Source organism: Nesoenas mayeri (genome assembly GCF_963082525.1).
Source record: "Nesoenas mayeri genome assembly, chromosome: 4".
In the NCBI taxonomy this organism is placed as follows: Eukaryota; Metazoa; Chordata; class Aves; order Columbiformes; family Columbidae; genus Nesoenas; species Nesoenas mayeri.
This window is the reverse complement of record NC_137540.1, coordinates 1,641,705-1,666,413: the sequence shown is the minus strand read 5'-3', so window position 1 is coordinate 1,666,413 and position 24,709 is coordinate 1,641,705. Positions and strand designations below refer to the sequence as shown.

At 40.6% G+C, this 24,709-nt stretch overlaps 1 protein-coding gene across 2 annotated transcripts in view; it reads left to right on the top strand.

The window, feature by feature from the left end:
• The window catches only part of GRID2 (glutamate ionotropic receptor delta type subunit 2), a gene marked incomplete at its 5' end in the record, with an annotated part of 555,352 nt that overhangs the window by 303,451 nt on the left and 227,192 nt on the right, over positions 1-24,709 (top strand). The window contains one exon of one of the 2 annotated variants that reach the window (XM_080344421.1): positions 23,152-23,436. The exons of the other annotated variant lie outside the window; for it this stretch is intronic. Within the exon in view, the coding sequence (XP_080200547.1) occupies positions 23,152-23,436 (285 nt within the window). The remainder of the gene's footprint in view (positions 1-23,151; positions 23,437-24,709) is intronic. 2 annotated transcript variants of the gene reach the window in all.

Here is a 24,709-nt window from a genome sequence, read left to right as displayed (position 1 = left end):
CTTTCCCCATCCTCGCCCTTCTGCCAGAAAACTGAAACCTGACCATGATAGCGAGTCCTTTATACTAATCCTCGTCGTTGGAAAATCACACAGAGAAATTAAGAATGAAGTTATACACCCTATATAATTCCAATTTACTTTGTTGTTTCCTCATGGCCATTTATAATCATTCCCTTTAATTCATTTTCTTAATGTTTTTGATATCTGTCTTTCTCAATCAAGACAACAGATGTCTACAAGAGATTGCAATGTTAGATTATATCATGGTTTGTTACTCATGTTTACATCAAGCCTTATATCAGTGCATGGTATTTGTATTTGGAGTAAGCAGCTGGTATAAAGCCAAGAAGACACGGTGCCAAAATCAGTGCCATTCTAACACAGTTATCAGGGCTATTTTTCCCCAGATTGCTTTTCTTTTTCTTGCTTTTACTTTCCTATTTTTATTGTTTTAGTGGCAGTTTCTCTGTTGCTTTCTTCGCTGAAAATAAGATGAACGTTCAAAATAAACTTTTGAAGACTTTTTGCCACAGTGGGTATTTCAAATAGCAAAACGAGTTTACACTTGCCAGCAAAAAATTGTCTTTATAATCACAACATAGACCTTGTGCTATGCTTGGTAGGCTTTATGTAGCCAATGTTTAACAAGCACTTTCAATGTCAAGCTTTGCTTATGCTTAAGGGCCTCCTGGTTTTTTAATATGACACAATTAATTATATGAAACATTGGAAGGCGCACAGTTCTGTTTGAAGACTTGCCTTTTTGTCTCCCTCGCAAGCATGCTCTGAAATGACTGGAAGAGGAATAAAGATATTATAGGAAAGTAATCATGTACAGTTAATTGTCAGATCTCAATTTAAAAAGCAGCAGCAAATGGGTTCTCTCTGTTCCCAGAGATATAATTGGGAACGTCTCAGGGTGAAATTCACTGGGTGGGTGAACGTGGAGTCTTCCAGTTCTTCCTTCTCTCAAATGCATACGGCGGCATCCTGGATGATCTACTTTTGTTTCATTACCACAAACGTATTAGAGTCGGGACAGCAGTGAGACATCTCTGCTGAGACTGATTTGGCATAATGAGAGGGAATGGAGATGACTGTGGCCTAATTGGGACATTTTAACTAAGAATTCCACTTAATGAAGATGCATTCAACAAGTGCCAAGGGTAAAAGTGTGATTAGCCGAGTCTTAAATAAGCATGAAATTCTAGAATTTGGCCATTTAACATAGTTTCCAGATAAAAGTTAAAGAGAAGATGATTTTTGTATTTATTATTTTGTTTTCAATGTGTGTATGCGTATATGTGTGTGTGTATATATATATATGTATGTATGTAAGCGCTTTGAATATCCAGTTGCCTCAACCAAGGCAATGGTGCTCTCCTGAGGATTCTGTCCAAGTTTGTGAGCTTACAGACTTATTTATTTACTGGAAAGTTTAATTAGTGCGGAATGACTCAACCATATTTGCAATTTGTTGAGTCACAGTGCACTTACCAAAAAAACAATGGAAGCATCAGACATTAGCAAATGCCCGGCAAAAGCTCCAGCTGTGGTGAAGCTCGTGGAAATAAACCAGAACTGGTTGGTGTTACCAGATCCTTCCACTCCTTCTGGTCTTTTGTAGATTATCTAAATTGGATCTTAAGCAGGTCTGTTTGGGGATTTGCAGGAAAAAAAATGCAATGTCATTTTTCCCCCTTTCTTTGGAAACAGTGGGCTGAGCTACTTACACTGACAAGGTATGTTGAGTATCAAAGTATGGCAAGAACCTCAGCAAAGCAAGGAGCAAATGGAAGTGCAGGGTGTCAGAAAAATTGTCCTGGAAATCATATAACTAGTTAATGTAATGTGTATTGTTTGGAATACATGAGTTTTCCAGGGGGAACGGCTCTATGGCTGTGTCTCTGCAGTTTTGTTATACTTTGCTCCTCTTTTTCCAGAAATATTGATAGTTGGAAGCGTGTCTCTCAAATTAAAAACATCGACGTTGTAATGTTGCAGGAATGTCTGTCTGGTTTCATATTCTATTAACAATTGGAGCAAAATCTAGTGTTCCAGAACTTTGGTGGCATCGTCAGTTGCTGGCTGCACCTGAAAGGTAATGGGCACCATGGATGTCATTGACGATATACTTGGATGAATAAACTCAGAAGAGTAAAGGAACCATGAGTTCACATGAATTTTCCTGTTTGTATCTGAAAATTCCTCTGTCTTTGGGCTTTTAAGTTCGTTTTAACAGGTCAATTAGACATTTCTAGAGACTTTTAATAGGAAGGCAATAATATAATTTCTTTAGATGTCCAAATGAGGAAAAAAAAGTAGTGTTTCTAATTGTAGACATAGAGGGTCTTGGGTGGGTGGTTATCTCTGACCAACCAGGACCCTCACCCTGTACCCACAAGCTTGAGGATGATGCTCGGTGTGGTGGATCAACCACCACCGCTGTTGGTCATTGATATTTTTATATATGAAAGATCGTTTTTGATATTTGATGCTGATATTTTGATATTTGGCAAATATTTGTTGTCGGATACCACGTGTTCCAGGGAAGCACGTGTGGTTTGAAATGGGAGGGGGTGAGGGATGGGGAAGGGAATAAGGCAGAACGGTCGGTGCGAGTCTTTGGTCAAGGCCTCATTTGGCTGTTCCTAAGGCAACGGAGCTCAGCGCTCTCCTTAGGCAGCTGCTGATTACACTTTGAATTTGATTTGCATTCATGATGAAGGCGGAGTATGAAAGGACTGAGGTGAGGAATTAAAAAAGCAATAGGAGGATAAAAGACCTTTCAATCAATGCTCCTCAGAAGCTTTAATTAAAAAAGTAGAAGGAGGGGAAGGGAAAGGAACAGAGATGGGAAATTATGGTAAAATTTTATAAACTTTTACAAGGTTTATTTAACGGGTGAATTACTGTTTCCAGAGGTTTGTTAGCATCCCCATGAACTTTTTGTATTTCATAGTTTTATACCATGTAAAAAGTAGATTTCTTCCTAATAGAGAGGACTACTGTGCTTCAGTATAAAATAGACAAAAAATCAATCAAGACTTTAAGTGAAGGATTTACATGATGTGAAAAGCTTTGGATTTTTCAGACCTGATTCGTACTTTTCACAAGGCTGCTCTGAAAGTGCATGTCACCCTGGCTTTTTGGTCTATTTTATTGTGTCTTGTAATATTTTTATCCATTCTCAGAGACTTCTGTATAATAAATACATGTCCCGTGTGTACTACATATTTGTGTCTGTGTATAATACATATGCATATATTACACCGGTGTGAAGAGGGGGAGGCTACCTCTGAAATTCAGAAGCAATGCCAGCTTGCAAAAGTCTGCTCTTCTACCCTCAGTAACTCAGATATGCTTTGGAGTAGGTGATTGTGAACTTTTCTACATTCCTTCTAATAAAATAAAACTGAATAAGAATCTGAGAGCAAGCGAACAGTCCCTTGCTTACTAATAAAAGGGGAATTGTTCATAGGAATAGGATTTATGAAGCAGAGTTTAGCCATTAAGTTTTCTGTATCAATCTTCATCTTCTTCCAAGTGCTGCGGCTCAGTCATGAAAAACTGCATTTTCATGACAATTGATCTGTTTGTGTGATGTCATTAATAACACCAAGTTAAACGATTGTAAAAGTTGCAGTAGAATATCATGCTACAGCTAGTTAATATATTTATTATTACTGAACTGATACAGGATTTGTCATGTCCAGATGCAGAAACCTGACTCTAAGCAGCTTTATTGTCTGATTTGTGTTTCTGCTTTTGTCTATCCAGTCTCTTTCTAGCCAAATAAGAAGGAAGAGCTGGTTTTAAATAGCAGCTTTCACCTGGCTGAAGATATGGGTGTTTGCTCAAGTGATCATGGTTAACAGGTATTCCTTGTGTCTGGTACATTGCAGCAAAATGTTGAGCTTATTGTCAGCTGGTGGAAATATTCTTTGGAATAACGTAATGGTAAGGGAGACATAGGCTAGTGGAAATAAACATACGTAAGTATCTGATGTGTGGGTAAACATACATGAAACTCGTTTTACAGAGCTTTTGGAAACTTTGAAATGGCTTACAATCAAAATTAAAAGTCATGTATTTCCCTATTAGCTGTTAAAATGAGAGATGTCTAAATATGAAAAACAAGTTCCCAATATTAAATCCTCCTGCCTGAAAAGAGGCATGTATAAGGGCGGAACAAAGCAAACCAAAATACATAGCTTTCTACTCAGAGATGTTTATGTCTTTTAACAGGCAGTTGTAAAATAAAACGGTTCACCTTTAGAAACACTTCCTTGTAAAAATGAAGGTTGGAGTCAGCCTCCGTCTTCTACAACAAACCATCTGAGCTGTTCAGCAAACTCGATTTGGCACAGACATCCCACCTATTGAATGCCCTGTTCCCTCCTCCAGTAGGATTTGGAGTTTTGATGCTGCAAGATTTAATATTTTTATTGAAGCACTAGCCTGTCTATTATGTCAAAGGATGATTCAAACTTTTAAAGGATGCTCAGCAGGGAACACTGAAGAAAATAGATATTGAGAAGATAAGTGAGAAAAAACTGCAGAGGGTATCATTTGTCACTGCTGAAACTCATTACTGATGTGAAAGAGATCTGGGAAGAGCTGAGCTTTTCTACTGGAAAATGTCAGAATCATGTTTAAGTGAGATTTGTAACAATAGCCGTGATGAAAATGAATGTTCACTGCTACTGTCTTATGGTAAATCTGGTGCTACGAGGAGCCAGGGTACAAATATACCCAGAGCAGTGACCATCGCATCCCCGGTCTGATCCTTTCGGGTATGAGATGTTCACCTTGCGTGGATGGATTTCAACTCCAACCTTCATCTTTTCTGCTATTTTCATCACTCCCTTTACGTTCCCTCCTCCTCTCTCCCATGTTTTCTGCCCTTTCTTCAATGCCCATTCCCTGCTGTTGGAGAATTCTAACAGACTACCTTAAAAATACAGTGTTTTGCATTTATAAGGGTGGTGTCTGTTCTTCATATCCATCAGAGGATATTGACAGTCAAGCAAGTGCCCAGGACTGTCTTTGTACTTGCCAAATTAAATAATGGGACTACGTATGTATTTTTATATACGGTTCCTCCCCTCTGTGCCATACAAATCATGCAGAGCAGTAGATCCTGGCAATATAAGTTTCATCAATGTGAAAAAGATTTAGTAAGGAGAAGTTCTCAGGTGCTAAAAATCCAACAAATATCTATAGTTTACTGTCATTTTTCAGGCTAGGAAATATACTGAGAAACTGCCCGGTCAAGGGAACAAGTTCAGCTCAGCTATACAAGTTTCATGAAGTATGAAATAGTCTCATGAAAGTAATCTGAATTTTCCCCCTGTATTTTCCTTCTAAATCAATGTTGTAGAGGAAAATGACCCTAGATTGGTAGCGTCTGTGAAGTGTTTTGATTGTAGAAAACAACTTCTGCATACTAAACTAATGCGACTGCCAGTTAAGCTGAAGAATAAACACAGATTGCCTTAAAAATAAGGCATTTGAAGAAATGTTTCCCGTTCCTGAATAAGGAGGCTTTTAGATGTGTTAATTTCTGAAGCAAACATAGAGGTTTTTCTATGCTTTAAATGAATTGAAATTGATGTGGCCTGAATGATTTGAGATGTCCGCTTGCATGCATGAGTGTGATAAAAAATAACCACATAAGAGCACATAAATGCTTGAGTAATGCATGCTGTAATTGTAACGTCTAGCTTTAGCACTCGCAAAATGATGGCAATATACACGAACGGAAGGATGTATTTTTAAATTCAGGGCCAAAATGGACTGCAGTCAAATTGGAGCTAGTTAAAGCATTTGGAAAAAGTTCAGGTAGTTGGCAAGCCAGGAGCTGGCTGGTAATGAAAGCAGGATTTAGTCCCATCTTCTTCTGGGCGCGGGGATGTTGCTGTACTTGGATTTGATTGAAATTTTGGATAATATATATGTTTACTTGGATATATTCCTCTCATGCACCACCACCCCTTGAATGCCCAAATTCTGGTTTTAAAAGAAAACCACTCATTTGTCATTCTGTCAAGGAGTCGGTCGCCTATTTCACGTCACGGTGGGTGCGGTGTGCTGGTGGAAAATCGCATTCTGATGAGAGTTGGTGTCTGTTGGCTTGGCAACGGGGCTTTTTAATTTAATTTCTTCCATCCTAGATGTTAGGAGAATATGCAATCTAGATGCCCTTACTCCTAGGAAAGAATTTATTTGGAAAAGTGAACGTTTCTCACGTGCTGTAAATATGGGACGTTTTGATAAATCATTGCATCTGATCAACAAGGTTCTCTGATATCTGCGAGTCATTAGCAAGCCCCAGTCCTAGAGGTCAATGCTTCCAACACCTTGTTTTTATCAATTTATGGTTTTCTTCCCCTTAAACTGGCAAATGCGATATAGCAGGGAAGTAATGGCTCTGTCAGCGCAGCCTGCACTTCAGTTATAATGGACTGATTGGCTTGTGCTCAGGCCAACAACCATTCTCATCATTTGCTATTTTTGTGGGTTTTGCGCACGCGAGCCAGTAGAGCGCTCAGAACTAATATGTATTTACATTGGGTTTTTTCTCAGTTTCTTCCCCCCCGCCCCCTTTCTTTTAAATAAGCTGAAAATCAGTGCAGCTTTCTGAGATTTGGTTTTTTTGAAGGGATGCAATATCTCTGTTGTTTGCTCTCTCTGTGATGATGCTGCAGTAGTTCTTGTGTTCAAACATCAGTTGCTATTTCCCACAGAGAAGATTTTGCGCCTCAAATGGGACTGTTCAGTCCGTGTGATGTCCCTTGGGCTGTCCTTGCCGTCTGACTTTTCCTTGGTGGAGCTAACATGAAGTCTCCTTCTGTAAAGGGTGGGAAATTTGGGGCGCCCTGCTTACTTTTCTTATAAATCTGAGAATATTGATGCCTCTAAAACCTCTCTACCCACGCTTTTCTGTTTCTCTCAACATGCTGAAGTTGTTTAGGTGTATAGGTCTCTCAAAATGTTCTCTTTCCAAGTCCTTGAGAGAGATGCTGTGAAGCGATAGCAGTACCTTGCAATCATTTAAAGAATCACTGTAAAAATAATGAAGATTAATTTGCTGCTTCTTTTTGTAAGCTTTTTTAAACAAGTACATTCAGGCTAGGGACACACCTGAGCTGCTGTCAGGTGGGTTTAGTAGTTCTCTGATCTGTCTGGTAAGTGTTTTGGGGTAAGGCAGTTTCCCCTAAGAAAGATGGTACCAAAGAAATAGAGAGCAAACAAAAGCATAGTGGATTGGTTTTAAATAATTCTGTAACAGCATGGAGTTCCATTGCTTATACAAGGTTTGAATTTGACCCAATTTTTCCACTCAGAACAAATTAATTCTTGCTGATGGGAATTACGCTGACGCTTCTTTCCCGTTATATGTAAAAACTGAGCTGTTGTGGATGCTCCAGCAGAACCTGTTTGGAGATACGCAGATCCACAGTGGATGTTCTTTTCCTCAAAGCAACCAGATGGGTTAATGTGGTGACCAGATGTAGAATATTTGCCTTCCTACTTCTATTTTCAGTGGGTTTTTTGGATCAGTATCTTCATCTTTTGGTTTGCTCCTTATCCCCGACGAGTGCCAGGAACATTATTTCTGGCTTATTGTGGGATGATCCTGGTTCAGTCTTTTCTGCTGTAGTAGTTTCAGACTATAAAAAGAAATACTTACCGATACATTTAACTGTTCTTTTTTTCACCTGCACTCTTTCACTAAATATAGACAAGGGTTGAAGTTTGGTCATTGTCATTTTTGTGGCTTTCATGTTGTTCATAGCAGAGCCTTTAGATATATTTGTCAATTCCTCATAAGTATTGCTCTCTCTGGCAATCTAAAAAATGGCAAAATATGGGTTAAACATCAGATACTGTTGTGTACTTATTTTGATTTCATAATGTCATCTATGCTAAGTTAAATTATACACATATGTCTTTAAAAATCTGTGTAAAATATCACCACAGGATTCTTTATATTGCTGAATCCGAAGATGGTGTATCAGGGATTTTTATGAGCATGGATTTCAGAGGGACGTCTCATTTACATTTGGAAGGAAGATTATGAGACTGTGGCATAGAAAACATGTCGGGTACTAGGACAGAGTGTCCATTTTAGATTTGTCAAAGGCTCTGTGACAACCTGCAGTAAAGGAGATAAGTTACGTTTTCTCACAGGTCACAAGAGGCTAAGATTAAATACATTCATTTCAATGGTAGTGATGTGCATTTATTATACCTTATCTCACTTGAGTGCCATATCATTTGTCCTTAAGAAGAGCAAGAATCTTTAATTCTTTAAGATGCTTGCTGGATATGTGGTCCATGTACCTTGTCATCAGTCTACTAAAGGCATCTTGGATGATATGGGATTTCATGCCTGCGTGCAATTAGACTTCTTGGTTTATTCTAGCAGAGGAGAAGTATGTGCTGTACCCGAAGCAAAATGGTTTTTGTAAGCAGCAGCAAGGGAGGTGAGAGTCTGGATTCACACAACTCCTAAGGGAGGAGATTATCTTCTTTTCCACCATAGCCGAGTGATTCATGTGCACAGTCAGCATGCAGGAGGCACAAATTCTTTTCTGCCGAGAAGGATTTCAACTTCTGTTTCTCATAATCACTGCACTATGGGGACGGAGTGTGTGATGGGAGGAGCGCGGGACCCCTGGGTTCCAGACCCCGTTCCGTGGGCTGTTTGACAGCCTTTACCAAGTGAAATGGTCAGAGAACAGTCTGAGGTTTCACCAGCCAGGATATTCCTGTCCCTTGGGCTGGGGCACATGAGGTGATGGTAAGAAGAAATGTGGGTCTTAACCATCCACACACTGAATCATCACTTGAATTGCTTATGTGTGTAGGCATTACTCACAAGTGGTGAGTGTCTCCAATAAGCAGGGCAACAAAAATGGTGTTTTCTAGCAAACTTGTTAATAATGAAAAAATTATCCCAGTACTGCGGGCCCTCAATGAGTATCTGCATTTTGATTGCAAAGGGCTGTATCACATAAAGGAAAAGGAATTTAGCACTGTGGCAGAGCAAGTGGGGAAAGAGAACAGTTTGTGAGCACAGATTCAGGTGAACCAATTTAATATTGTGATTTGAAGGCGTCAGCAGCCGTTTGGATGAAAAGCTGATGACCTTTGCTTGAAGAGACAGTTACTGGTAAGGGTCAGGCAGAGGTGTCCTGTCTTAAGTCTTCTAAAACACTGTGTGTGGAACATCATAGTTAAAATCCTGCAGCAGCCTCTCTGTGCTGGGGGTTTATCCATCCTGCCTGGAACAACCCTAGTGGGTACTGACAGATTTCCCCAAAAGATGATTGACCTGCATTGATAAAACTCATAATGCCGTGGTTATGAACTATAATAGTCCTTTTTTCATATTATATTATAAATACGTGGCATGCAAAGTGAACATAATACTGCATTGTGCCCGCATTGCACTGGTTGGAATTATTTTCCCTGTAATTTAGATTGCTTTGGGTTATGTGCTGATTTAGCTCAGTTTGTAAGACCTGGTCTGTAGTTTGTTTAAATCGCCGTAATTCACAGCGTTTCTGTTAGTGACCTGTTCATAGCAGCTTCCAAAACCAGGTGGTGTTGTACATGGGAGTTGTGGGCTGAAAAAAAGGAGATTTGGAAAGGTGGAGTTCTGCTTGGCTGGTATTTTAAATGGATGTGGAAAGGAGCGTGGCGCTGTGTAGCTAATGGCAAAGCTGGACAAAAGGTGATGTTTGCAGCCAGCAGCTCCTCCTCCTCGCTCCCACATGTCTGTCTGTCCTCACGTGAAGGTTTCCCATTCACAGAACTGCTAATCCTCTCTATTTCAGCCGTAGGGAAGTGGTCATAGCCTACATTTTAAACCAGTTGCCCTACTAATTTTATCATTCTTCACGTGAGCAGCATTCTCCATGAAGTGTATTGTTTTGTCTAATCTATTTTTCATAACAGCAGCACTGTTAACAAGTCCCTTTGCGGTTGTATCTATTAAAAATAAAACAACGGTATCAGTCGGCTGAAGCAGTACTATGGGCCATCGTCTTTCTTCGTGAGAGGAGAAAACGCTTCCCAAAGAAGAGTGGTCCCTGAGCCCATGCCAGCTCCTGTTAACAGCGAAAAGCCAATACCTGAAGGCAGTGGGTAGTTTATGTTTTCTGCAGCCAGAGGAGTTTCTATTTCTGTTATACTCCTAGGTATAAAAGAATTGCATGTGAAGAAAGCCGTCCTTCAGCTGAGGGAAACACGCGACGCAACGACAACTCGGTGTCTGCGTGATTACAAGGCAGCAGGATATGGTCAACTGGGGATTGTATCGCAGAACTATGGCCTGAACAGCTGGGTCAGATCCTAGAAAAGATGATCTATGAGGATGGCTTGAGGTCTGCAGCCCTCTAAAAATTTCTCCCGCCTTGCAAGAGCTTTAATGGAACGTTTCCTTGCTGTTCTCCAGTAAAATCTGCAAATCCGGCTTTTGGTGGAAGACTTGGAGACCTCCCCAAGAGTCTGTCTATGGAAATACAGCGGTACTGAGCTCCCAGGTTCCTCTGTGGATGCTCGTGTAGAGGACTTGACGGCAAAACACAGCGTAGAGAGAGGAACATCCATATAGCTAATTGTGTTTATGGCAGACATGAAAAGTGAAGTTAGCACACAAGTTCCACGGTGAAAATGTGAAAATCTTGGGGTGCCTTAAGTGCCAGTTGGTATGGAGCACTCTAAAAAGTATGAGGTGATAGGAAGGAAGTGTTTATTTCTGGAAGAAACTGTTGAGGCTTGTTCGATTGAAGGGAAATTGCTTTAAGAGGGGCTTTTTACTGCATTTTCAGGACGGTGTCCTTGTTTTTCAAATACTTGAAGACTGAAAACAGGACTGGGGTTTGGTTTAGTTTGTTTTAATTTCCTGTTTTAAATATTCCACCAATTTCTGTTGCTTACAGATCTTAGAGATCCATGAAGGCTTGTTCTTTGCCATTTTTTTATTTATCCCTGGATTTCAACACTGGTTTTGGCTTTAGAAATGGCAGCGAGACTGAGAAATAGAGGATTTTTTAAAATGTATTATTTTTTTCTCCTTGCTCTGTCTCCTCTTTTATTTCTTACTTCGGGAAGTGTGGTAATTTTACTGTCATTATATGTGTTTCAAACTTGCGTGCAAATCATCTTATTCTGTGGTATTTGACATTGCTCATCTGCCTTTGCACAGAATGAAAGCTGCATTAATTCAAATGTCAATTTCAGGCTAGAAAAGACTTTAATTTTCTATTGTGGGGACAAAACCACTGGGTTTTGGGTCATCTCTTGCACTAACACTAAATATGTGCCTGTGTTAATTGAAGCTTTACAAAGCGCTGACCTTAGACTGAAAGAGTTAGAAACATGGGCAGCTTCCATAAATGACAGAGACTATGTTCTTTAAGTTGAAGCCTGTCTTTTTCTCTTGGTTTTGCATTTTCAACCATGCAGCTTTGTCCCAAAATATTGCTGTGCACAAGAAGCTGGAGACAGTCACGGGATATTTTCCATGTATACATACAGATTTGTATGTATGGGTGCTGCAAATAAGAAAATGCTTCATCTAATTCCTGCAAATAATTTCTGGTGTATCAACTGCTTTCTTGTTATAAATAGGCTGGTATCAAGAAGCATCAAGGAGGAGAGGATAGGAGAAAAAAGCAGGCTAAGTAACAGTGGGGTCTGAGATAGGAGTGTGAAATTCCCCTGCTAACCAAGTGAAATGATTGATTGTATGGAACTGGAAAAAGGGCAAATTATACTTCACTGTCTGCTCACTCATTTGTAGGCAAAGATCAGGCATAACTCTTGGAAAAGCCAGACAACTTCACCCCTTCCAAAACTGGTGACACGAGATCAGGGCTGCTTGTTAAGGTTACGCCTCCTGTTTTATGTAAGTTCTGCAGAAATGAGCTTATAGACAGTGTGGTGATGTATTATAATTATGCATGCTCATGCATTACCAGTGCATTTTGAAATGATGTACTCTTGGCAGCTAGTCAGCCGTAATTATATTTCTGAAAACTACCCTTCTGCCTTTTGTTAGTGGAACTCCTTGTGCAGCACAATGTTGAGATGCCATAGGAAAGGTGGGCAGCGTCTGCTCTTCGATCAGACCAGCCCAGTGGCAGAAAAACCACGTAGGCGTTGCTGCAACACCCCTGGCACTGCTCGCATTACTGAGAAAATTGGGCTTTATTTGGTCCGAAAGAAACAGTTTTGAAACTTCAGTGGTTTTTTTCTATTGTGCGTCCAGGATTCAAACAGCAGACTTCGGCGTTTAGAGTCACGCTTTGCGTATCTATGGACTAGCCTCTTACTGCTACATTTACAGTGCCACTTACATACATCTGTAAGCCTTTTACTGCTTACCTATCTACTGGGTGGAAAAACAAACTTGTGTTTTGCAACTCCAGCTTCTCAGGTGTGCTGCTTCATCTGTTACCTACTTCAGGTATTGTGGCAGAACAGGAATAACTAAACTTAGTTCCTTTCATAAAGTATTTGACACGCCTGAATGAAAATAATTTTTGTGTATGTGTCAGTTCTTTTCTGGTTTTTGCCTGTTTGTTCTGCTGTGGCTTGATACCCATAGTACTCTGGTTTAGTGCCACTTTCAAGGCAGCCCTGCAAGCTGAATGATGGTGGGTCCTTTTTTCCACATGGGTGCAGGACTGGGTACTGGAGCTAAATGCACAGGTGTGATGCCCCAGAGGCATTTGACAGCTGAAACAAACATTGTCTGGGATTTGTGCCTCCCCTGTGATGTTGAATAGAAAAATAAAGCTGAAGGGAGTTAAGCTATTTGCAACGCACAGCCAGGAGCTCTCGGTATACATGATAAGCCTGGTTCCCTTCCCCTTCACATCTATAGTGACAGACCAACTTGCTTGAAACTCATGAGGTCGTACCACTGCAAAATGAGAAAATGTGCCAGGAAGGCAGAATCGTGTACTTGGAGTTAATGGTTTTGCCGTAGGGAGTTATTGTGTCAGTGCATTTCGCGAAAGAGCTGGGGAAAGGGGAGAAAATTGTGTCAGTCGCTATATGAAATGTTGTACCCACAGGGTTGACTGCAATGGAGGGATAAAGTTCCTGGTATCTGAAGTCACGCGGTGAGCACTGATGCTTAGTTCCAATAGGAATTAAAAGTTTTAAGAGAGTTAGGAAGAAAAATGCAACTTGCATTTGGGGGAAAAGTGAGTAGACGACTCAGTTAGATCAAGAGTGTCACTCCGCGTGATGCTCCTGCACGAGGCACTGAGCCGTGTGCTCTATACAGGCTCTGCAAAGTACTTCTGCTCCAGTTTTGGGAGCTGAGACCATTTGTTTTCTCTTCCCCATGTGATTTGGGTTTGTTAGTGACAGATACGGTACTAAAATGTTACTTAAAGGCAAAGGGAAGCTTTGCTTCTGATTGCGAACAGGACTTGCATCACTTTATTTCTTGTAGTCGGTTGGGTATGTCTTCTGTTGGATGTGTGTCTCTTCATTGTCGCAGATGGGTTTTAAATCTCCTGGCAATCCTGCTTTACCATGATGTGCATGGTTTAGATCAACTGCTGCTTCCAATTAAGCTTAAGTGTTTAGTATCACCCAAATGCTCCTTATTGAAAATGTGTATTTTCCATTTCAGAGTTATGCAAATTTCTCTTTCGGTGACATTGGGAAAAGTCAAGGGAAAAGAAAAGGTGCGTTACCTTCTTTTCCTGTCATCTCTTGCAGCCATTAAATTCAAAGCAATCTCAGTAAAAGGTTGCAACTGGCACCAGAAGAACACTACACCATTATTGTTGTTGGAGTAAGAGAGCACAAATAGCCGGTCAGACTGAGGCACGTTTTGTCTTCCCTCTGCTCCTCTTCGCAGGCTGAGGCTGCTGCCCAGCCCTGCTGGGCCTTTGTCTCTAACACGCATCACGTTGATGTTTCCTCAGTGTCCTTTTAAGGGACACGTTTGTCAATGCGTTGGCCATCTCCTACTCCAGCTGTGACGATGTCGCTGTCACTGGCCTCCTTGCTCTATCTTCTGCTCTCTTCCATTCCTTCCACACTGCAGCAACCCACCTCCTCCTCTGTGGTGTCTAAATGGATTTATTACTTCCCAAAGGCAAATCTCTCCTGCCTCATCACTTACTGGCCAACATTTAACATCCTCCTCTATGACCTCAAAGCTGTGATTACATCCCGTTACTCTTCGTATTCCTTTATTGTTGTTACTTTCGAAAACCTGTTGTTTCTCTTTTTTGCTACACACCTGCCTTCCACTAGTACTGATGTAATATTTCTATATTCACTATATAAGCATGGTACCATCAACCCTTTTAAAATGTGTTCTGGATTTCAGCATCTTATGTGGTTTTTAGTGAATATGTAGCTTATCTGAGGTTGTTAGGACCAATATCAGATATGAAGTCACGTTGAGGATGTTTGTAATAGGAGCTGCAATGCTGGATTCCTCTGTCGCTGGTACCAGATACTAGTCTGATTCTAAGTATGTGCCTTTCTCCAAAATGCTTGATTTTGTTTATTTCTCAGGAAATGCATGGGTTTCCTGCTCCCTTGCTTTAATACCTTACAAGTTCCCTACAGTTAAACACTGTATTTATAATTTTCCTTGTGAAATGATTACTCCTTTATGGAACACTTACAATACATTCCCCACATCTGCTGGTGTTTTGTTCTCCACCAAGACTTTGTCTCCCACCTACAGCTCTGTTTCCTTTCTGCTGTTCCTCCCCGTCACGTATATACCTGTGTCTGAGTATTGTGGCACGTGCCCCCATCCCTCAGAATCAGCCATGCTCTTGCTCAGGGGTCACTGTGCATCTGGAACTCTTTGTCACTCAATTCTGTTGTTGTAGGAAACATGGCCTTGCCTTTCAAATCTTTCCTCTTCATAAAGCTTAGTTATGTTGGGATCAGAACATACAATGCTTTCAATGGCACGTTAATGTGCAAAACAAACAATGAAAAGCTGCAACAAAAGACTTTGGTTTTGGTCTTTGTGCGTGTTTCAGCTTGGCACAGAAAACAATTTCCTCGCTTTGCTTTCTGACCTTGGGCAAGTAATTCCCCTTGGCACACCTGGGTTTTTTTCTTCTGTGAAATAGAGATGAAGATGCTGAGCTTCTTTGCAAAGCATTTTCAGAGCTACAAATAAAAAAGTGTTCTATAAAAGGTAGTTGGTATTTTTGTTCTTATCATTATTGTTATTCTGTGTGTCAGTCAGCGAAATAACCACAGTGTCTATTCTTAGCAAATAATAATGGTGATAGTTGTTTTGACTGGCCTGAGATTTTCTTGAGTGGCTAAGTTGCTAATGGAAGTGATGTTCTGAACTCCTACAGACTGTTTTTTTCACATCCATGTATTCTTTGCAGCTGATGTACTGTGTTCCTTGCTTGCTTTTATTCTCTTACAAAGCTCTCTTATCTCAATGTAGAGTCTGTTTCCCTCTTTCATGGAAAATGCAAGATCTGGCCTTACTATTGTTTGCTCTTCAAATTGCTCTGTTCAATTCACTCGTCTAGTAGAATTAAATGTGTGCCTTTTTTGGCTTATGAAAATACTTTTCTCTCCCTACAATGCCACATTAAAGAAAAAGTTGCTCTACTGTCCTCTTAGCAGAACATTCCCTGAATGTTTGCTCTTTGCACTGTAGGAAAGAAAACTCTCCAAACTCTCCCACATTGCTGTTCACACATTTGTTTTGGGGGGGGATGTTCTTATTTTGAGCAGTATTGTTCAGTAATATCTATGCTTGGGAGAATGCCAAGCCCATCCAGGGCAGCCCAGGCAGCTCTTTCCATTGTAGGGCTTCCAATTAAACTAATGCTACCAGCTGTGTGTTCTTTTGTCTGCCCTGGATGAGGTTGTGGTGCTGTGCTTCACGCTGCATCTCTCCAGCACAGCCTGGTGTCTCCAATAGTTTAGACAAGAAGGGGGAGCTATGAAACATGCACGTTCAGAAAAGAGAGGCGATGTAAAGGAACTTCTGGCAATGTCAGTTATGCTAGGAAGCAGCCCTTCCAGCCTTGGAAAAACGGTGGGGGGGAACACAAATATAATAATTCGTATTTAGATCACGCAAATGTGTCTTAAAAAGTTATCAGGTGTCATAATTGTCAAAGCATAAGAGATTACTCATCCAAAATCCGTCATGCAGCAGAGGTAGGACCAGGATATGAGCCTTTGAATTCTCAGTCCGGTGCCAAGTGCTCTAGGTCTTGTTGTTCCTTGATATTAGAGGAGATGGGGCAAAGTGGGTGGAGGAAAAAAAGAATTAAGGAGATGGAGGAGAAAACATGAAGAGGGAGAGCAAGTTGCATTGCCCGGCTGGAGCAGATCCTAAGGAGAGAGGGAGAACAGGCAATGGAAGGATGAAAGCCAACATCCTGCAATGCTCAGGGCAAGGGAAAGCAGATAGGAAGGTGAAGTTGAATCCAAAAGAGAAACACTGGAAGGGAAAATTGCCTGACAATCTGACCGATAGGTGGCAAGGAGAGTGTAATTTTTGTCAAATGGCATCAAGTTCAGTGTTTCATTCTCCTAACAAGAGTGTAGTCCTGGCTTGCTTTGAGCAAGTCCATAGAATGAGAATTGTTGATGCTCGTGGTTTAAACAGCTTTTGTTGTTGATATTTTTTCCCCAACACTTCTACAGAGACTTTCAGAGAACACAGAACTAGAGTAAATCCCTATGATTTTATCAAGATATTGTCTTTTGATAAAATTGTCTTCAATTTTATATTAAGCTGCTCAAGTCTTTTTGTTTCCATATAATTGCTGCTATGCAGCAATTGTCTGCTCTGCAGCAGACAAGCTAGCTATTTAAAAGGGTATCAGACACAATGTGCTGCTTAATAACTTCTCAAATAGTGCTGGTTAGGAAAATTAAACGATTCAGCAACAGCGCAAGGGCAAAGATGAACAAAGGAAGGCACGGAAGAAGTTGCACTCTATATTAAAGTAATATATGCCTTGTCATTAAATAGGTAATTGAGTGTGATCTACCAATGGTTACACTTGAAATGAAAAGTTTTCATTTTGCTGGATGGATGACTGAAAATTGCTCATGCAACGCATTGAGCAAGGATGCTTGGCAGTCGGTGAGATTTGATGTGTCAGTGAGGGATCAGCACAAACTAAAAAGGAGGATTTTGGAGTCATTCTTGAATTTTAGGCCCAGGTTTCCTTGCACTCCTTGTTTTCCAGTGAGCTACATTGCCTTTGCAGATGGGCATCCCTGTTGGTATGCCAGGATCCTAGAGGTCGATTTTGTGAGCATCCTTAGCCCTCTCTCCAAGAATGTCGCTGCCTGGTTTTAGTTGATTCAAGCCATTTATTTCCCTGTTCCCTTCACCCGTTAGCACTCATAGCAAACCTTTCTACACAGTCTCTTCTTTCCTCTTGTTACCTCTCAAGCATAGATACCCTGAGAAGCTGCGACGCTCTTTTGGGACTACAGTCATGTTCACGTGCTGGAGGAGGTGGCAGCTGAAGACATTGCTCATCTGAACATTTGTGGATGTGTAACTTCTTTAAAATGTTGGGGGGGATCTCTAATGTTTTCCAAAGCAGTTCAGGCTTCTCGAAGGGCCAAGAGTTGTCACTCCTCTGAGACAAAGCATGGGTGCAATTGTTGAATACCAGGGTGAAAACAGATTTGAAAAATACAAATACAGGAAGTTGTACAGCTGTTTCTCCGCCTGATGTGATAATCTGGCAAGACACCTGCCCTCTGCATAGAACCAAAGAGCTGCAGGTTGACTTGCAGGGAAAAAATACGTCATTCTAGACTTGTGCCCAAAATGAGAACTCGCAGATCCTTCCATTCGGTAGCATTTGCAAGCTCTGCTTCTTTCAAGCTCTCTTCTATTGCATCCTTTTGTGTATAAATCTTGCCTCGCTCTAAACTTGAGGCTGCTAGTTTATTTTTTCAAGGTTCAGATGAATTATTAAATTTTAATGTGATGGATTTAACATTACCATAATCAGCAAAGCCTGTATGCAGGAAGAAATCTGACCCAGAAAAGACTCACAAAATGCTTTTCAATAAAAACATCTGAAAGTGGTTCTGGTGTTTTGTGCAAGAGAGATGCAAATGTACTCTCTGGTAATATTTCTTTACACTGAGATATCAGAAGTTTGGATTATTTTTCCCAAAAAAAGAAATCTCAAGGCTTAGGAAGCACAGCTGTTAAGACTCAAACATAAGTTTGTTTTACAGTCAGAGCAAACTAAAATCCCTTAAAGGTTAATTACAAGTGAATTTAAAATACTGTTAGCAGTCCAAGTTGTGTATAATGTGGTGGAGGGGGAGATTGGCTGATGTATAATGTATATAATGTAGTGGAGGGGAGGGGGAGATTGGCTGATGTATAATGTATATAATGTAGTGGAGGGGAGGGGGAGATTGGCTGATGTATAATGTATATAATGTAGTGGAGGGGAGGGGGAGATTGGCTGATGTATAATGTATATAATGTAGTGGAGGGGAGGGGGAGATTGGCTGATGTTTACAGAGAAGTTGTAAATGAAGTGGCTTTCTATAACCTTATCAAGAAAAGGATCAGAATAGAGTCTGTTATCTGCACTGCAGAGGAGAATATTCTTTCAAATCCAGTCAATAATATTCCCCCCCCATCCCCATCTTACCCTTATTTCCTTTTGAACAGATTTCAGGATATATTAAAAATGTGCTCTCACTCATCTTGAAATAATTCAGTTCTAAGTCTGGGATGAGCCATTGTGTTATGAAGGAAAAATAATTTGCAAGAGCAGAAATGCTATCCAGAAGTGACTAAAAAGATTTATCGAAAATGTGAAGGCAGACTCACTGGATTGTGGGTTTTACAATCCCATATTATCCTTACTTCTTGCATCTTAGGTTATGAACAGCAAACTAAAAGATCTGTAGTTTATCTGTTTAAACTTCTTGTAAGTTTTCATGGCCTTTTTTTTCCATGTGAGTACATTATCTTTCTGCAATGATTTCATTGATGTTTTGGGACTGCTGTTGAAAGGCGACAAAGACTAAAAAAGTTGGGTTGTGGTGAGCATGGCCAGTTGATGAGCAGAGAGAGAATCTCAGTGAAAGAAATCCAGGCTTTAACCTTATTCCTTACCCTTTGCAACAGGGGATTTACACACTCCACTTTCCTCGGTCTTCACCAGCATCCTGAAACTAAGAAAGGATTTGAGGAGCAGCCAGCAGCATATTATTCTCAAAGTAAACAAGAAATAACTTATATTTTCAAAGCTATATAGAAGTTCTGATTGCCTAATGTCCACATGTGGGTGCTCAAGTCACCTGATGATGTATTTTGCCCCTTGAATCCGCTGTTTATCCTGATTTGATTGTGGATTAGCACAAGTAGAGTGACGGAAAGGATGTTGAAATTCCAGGTTGTCTCCAGAGAAGGAGACTCCACAGCCTTTCTGGGCAGCCTGTTCCAGGGCTCTGGTACCTTGAAGTACAGAAGTTTCTCCTCATATTCAAATGGAACCTCCTGTGTTTCAGTCTGTGCCCATTGCCCCTCATCCTATGGTTGGGCACCACTGAACAGAGGCTGGTTCCATCCTCTTGACACCCACCCTGGAGATATTTATAAGCATTGATAAGATTCCCTCTCAACCTTCTCTTCTCCAGGCTGAAAAGCTCCAGCTCTCAGTCTTTCCTCATCAGAAAGATGCTCCAGACCTCTGATCATCTTTGCAGCTCTGTGCTGGGCTCCTTCCACTAATTCCTTGTCCTTCTTAAACTGGGAAGCCCAGAACTGGACCCAGTGCTCCAAATGCAGCCTCACCAGTGCAGAGTAGAGGGGGAAGATTAACCTCCCTCAACCTGCTGGTCACACTCTTAATGTACCCCAGGTACCATTGGCCTCTTGGTGACTCATGGTCAACCTCTTGTCCACCAGAATTCCAGGTCTTTCTCTGCAGAGCTGCTTTCCAGCGGGTCAGCCCCAATGTGTACTAGTACCTGGGGTTGTTCATGCCCAAGTGCAGGACCCTACACTTGCCCTTGTTGGATTTCATCAGGTTCTTCTCTGCCCAGCCCAGCCTGTCCAGGTCTTTGGAAGGCAGCGCAGCCTCTGGTGTGTCAGCCCTTCCTCCCAGTTTGGGGTCATCAGCAAACATTCTGATGGTGCACTAAGTCTCTTCATCCATGTCATGGATGAACAGGTTAAACAAGACTCTTTTCAAGTTCTCCCTGGCTAAGGAATATATGAATATCATCCATGGTAATTTGACATATCCTATAGGCTTTCTTTGTAGGTGTATATATTGTAGAAATTATATTTCTGTTCAAAGAATAATCCATTCGGACTGACTTGGAGGTGAACTCATCAATTCATACACTCATCTTCTGGCTCTGAGATAACAGCCCTTTCTCCAGCAGCTAACTCTGTGTATTAAATAGTCCCGAAGTGCACAAGAATAAGGTCCATTTGCGAGGATAATTAAGTGCATATTGACCCAGTCCAGCACATGCAATTCTTACAAGCGTAGCATGGAAAAAAGAGCCACATTGGTAACTTCAGTCCTGAGGCTATTGTAACAAATGCGGTGCAGTGTCAAGAGAGAAGATTTTAATCCTTTATTCAGTTTGTTTGCCAGTATTAGCATTCGGCCCTGTGGAGCTAAATGTTCCGTGCCGTTTTCTTCCCCTTCGTGTTTCAATAGAACAATTTTCACAAAAAGCATGTTTCTTACTTAACAGCATTATGGAGAGTAGTGTACTGGTTATTTTCAGTCTCAGAGTGTGCCTGGAAATTTAGACATTTTCAAGTGATTTTTTTAATGCATTTTGATTCTGCTGTATTTTAAAATCCATGTTTGAGAGACTGGAGGGTCACACTACATATTTTGTTTGAACGGGTGGCATCAGGACCACATAGACTTGCATTTTCACTGAATTAAAAGCGGGCTTTTGCAAAATCTAATACAGTTTTATTTGTCTGTATATACCCATCAATAATATCTGTTGACATATAGATTGCTACAGGTATTTATTGGTGCATAGATCAATATATCAATAAAAAGCAGTAGCATTGTCACTTACGCATGCAACCTAGATAATGCAGGACTTGATGCAGGGGAGCCATATCAAGAAAGAGATACAACATCTCCCCAAAAAGATAACTTGACAAGCTTTTTGTCTTTGAAGGTGATGAAGAAGAATGTAGCAAGCAGCATAGAAGATGAATAGCTACTAAGATTGTTTTGAAATGTTCTGAATATTAGAAACTTGTGAGATACTGGTAAATTTTGTCTATTTATGAATGATGCTTAGTACTTCTCTGAGAAAGAATACTTGTGGTTATGGAAAATAAATTACCTTTAACCTGAAGCCCAGAACTTGGCCCAATAGCTGAGATATACTCGGAGCACATACAGAGGGAACACGCACTGTAAACGTTCCCATTGAGATGAATAGTGGTTGCAAAATAAAACATTACTCACTGTGAGTAAGAGCCATATGATACGAGACAACAGGTCTGGCACTAAAATATGGGTTTGTATTTTTAGGGGAATGTATTCTCGCATGTGGGTTTCTGGGTTTTGCCTGCACCTGTTGTGCACACAGAATATTCCTGCAAAATAAAAAAATAAAGTATTTGCCGGTTTACTATTAGATATTGGTATGTAAATACACATTACTCTTTACCATCCCATTACCTAATTTACATCTGTAAACACAGGTTAACTGCATATGTAGTTTTGCCAGTGGCAAATTGAGTGTTTCAAAATTGAGCCTTGGGCACGCTCTGGGGAATTCTGTTGCAAACCCATGTTGGTTCTTCTTTCAAGATCTCAGGTCTGTTAGAGACCTGATATAGACACTTGACTCTGCTTTATTTCACAGGATAATCCTTCAAAATTACAGACCTAATTGTTATTAATTCTTTTTATATTTATTGATTGCATTAACATTAATCATGATAAACACTCTTGGTATTAATGTGGATGTCATTGTCATTGTCTGATGTAACTCAGCCCTCATTAACAGGACTCTTAATTACAAAGTGTTATTTCTTGCATAGACAACTCAATGCCTTTTACAGAAGAGAGGGGAGTAAATGTATATAAACCGCTTACTTCTGAAAATATTTTGCTACTTATAAGACTAGGTTTTAAAAAAAACCCACAAAACCCAAAGTTACATAAGGTTGTTGTTTCTATCTCATATCTCTTAAAACCCAAAAGCAACTCAGATTTTGCTTGGACAAGTTGATGTACATAATCATATTCAGTTGTCTTCAAAAGTTGACAGCGAGCTTGAGCTGTTATTTCTTGAGGATTTCTCTGTATAATGCAAAGATTCTATTAATGGAGCTGTTGTGCTAGACTTTGAGTGCTTGTCTCCTTGGGTGGTCATGCTAATTTGGTAGCTGGAATCAGTTCCAAATGTTCCTCAGAGGGCCCAAGGGTGGCTCGTGTTTCCAAGGGATAAATCATTTCTGGGCAAGGTGGGCAGGGCAGTCTTCCAGCTTTCACCACAAGACAGCTCAACGTGAACAGAGAATGAATTTCAGGTCTGAATTACTCAATGTGCAAAATTTTATCACTATGTCACTTGAACCTTTTGGGTTCAACCTTTGGGTGCAAAAGCACCACACAGAAACTGAGACATTGTGGGAGAGTTCCTGCTTTGGGGAATTGGCTACCAAACCATCTCATGGTTTAGCATCTCATGGCTTCTCATACAGAGCAGCTTTGAGAAAATTTGGATAAATGGCTACTTGACTCATTTTTTACTGAAGAGAATGCTAGTGAGGAACAAACACTTACTCAACAGCAATGTAATGGCAGGAGTTAATGTCAGGCAGATGTGCCAGGGGAGGGTTAGTGGGACATGAGGAAAAGGTTCTTCCCCCAGAGGTGCTGGACACTGAACAGGCTCCCCAGGGAGATGTCACAGTGTTCATGACAGTGTTCAAGAAGAGACTGGACAATGTCCTCAGACACATGTTGTGACCTGTGGGGTTGTCAATGCAGGGACAGGAGTTAGATCGATGATCCTTGAGGGTCCCTTCCAACTCAGACCATTCTATGATTCTATAGACCCTATGCACTAAATCTTTCTCACCCTGCATCTCTCTGTGTTTCCTTCCAGCCTGTGACCTGATGAACCAAGGCATCCTGGCCCTCGTGAGCTCCATCGGCTGCACGTCGGCAGGATCCCTGCAGTCGCTGGCAGACGCCATGCACATCCCTCACCTCTTCATCCAGCGCTCCCCGGCCGGAACGCCCAGGAGCGGCTGCGGGCTCACCAGGAGCACCCGCAACGACGACTACACCCTCTCCGTCCGCCCCCCTGTCTACTTAAACGACGTCATCTTGAGGGTGGTCACAGAATACGCCTGGCAGAAATTCATTATTTTTTATGATATTGACTACGGTAAGTATTTATTTAGCAGGGTGATTTTTTTGTAGAATCCATAATTCTATTGAAGGCAGTCGCTTTACTTCTTTATAGTCTTCCAATAGATTATGTTTTGCTTGTGAACATTTATGGTTCTGTCAGCATTTCGCGGCACCTCAGAGAAATCTATTTCTAAAATCCATCAATGTCTACAGGTTTATTTGATAATTTCTCTGTCAGAGTTAGAAGATAAATGGAGAACTTTTCTGCCTTTGTATTCTGCCGGTTTTAATGAAGCATAAACCTTTTTAGCAAGCTCTCTTGTTTTTCGGACCGTAGCAATATAGGATAATTCAAGAAGCAACGAGTAAGATTTTATGTTCTGTAGAATTGTTTATTGCGTGATGAATGTGTCCCATTTGTTGGGGTATATTCGATGGCCAGAAGCTGAAGCAGTGGTGAATGTAGGTCAGAGGCCTTGGCAAGAACAAGCTGCTATTCATAAATGTGAAACTTGCAGCGAGAACTTCTGTAGAGTGAAGAACTTGAGAAAGAGAGCCTGGAGAAGACAATGTTCCTTCTTTTTTAAGGTCTTTTTGTTCCTGAAAGGTGCTGAATTGATGGTTGTTATGTGATAGAGTGAGTGCAACACAGCAGCATCTCAAGACTGTGCCATCCAGCTCAGTCATTCAACCAAGCTCAGTCCAGATATTTTTTGTGGCTCGGAGGAGAGCTGGATAGATTTCTCTGATATAGGCGCATTATCTAGCTAATTTTAGGATCTTTTTTCCGATGCAAAATTGCTTTGGAACCAGACCTGTTTTCTTGAGATGCATCCATTATTCATTAATAATTGTGACCGGTTTGGATGAACGTTTAAAAACTTATTTCAAAGTTAAATCTTTAAGTTATGGAAAAATGCTCACTTCAGCGATTTGCTGTGAGTAATATCTGGTTCATTCAGGTCAGGTGTTATCGATTTTTGTTCCCTGGCTACATAATAAATTCTTAAATTAGAATGATAGAAAATGATGAATAGGAGAACTATTTATAACAAAGCAGCACCTAAAAGCGCTAGCCAGAGGATGAGAAACACACAGACAAAGATCCAGAAAGCCTGCAGCAAAGAGTATTTTTGCTCGTGTTTGGTGAGTTTGTGCATTTGAGTGCTTATGAAGAAGACCATAATCTTACCAGATGAAAGTTATTTTTGCATGTATTTTTGAGTTAAAAACCCTTGGACAAATTTTATAATTAATGTTTTTGTATAATAATATTCATAAATAGTAGTTTTAAATTTTTCAAGTTT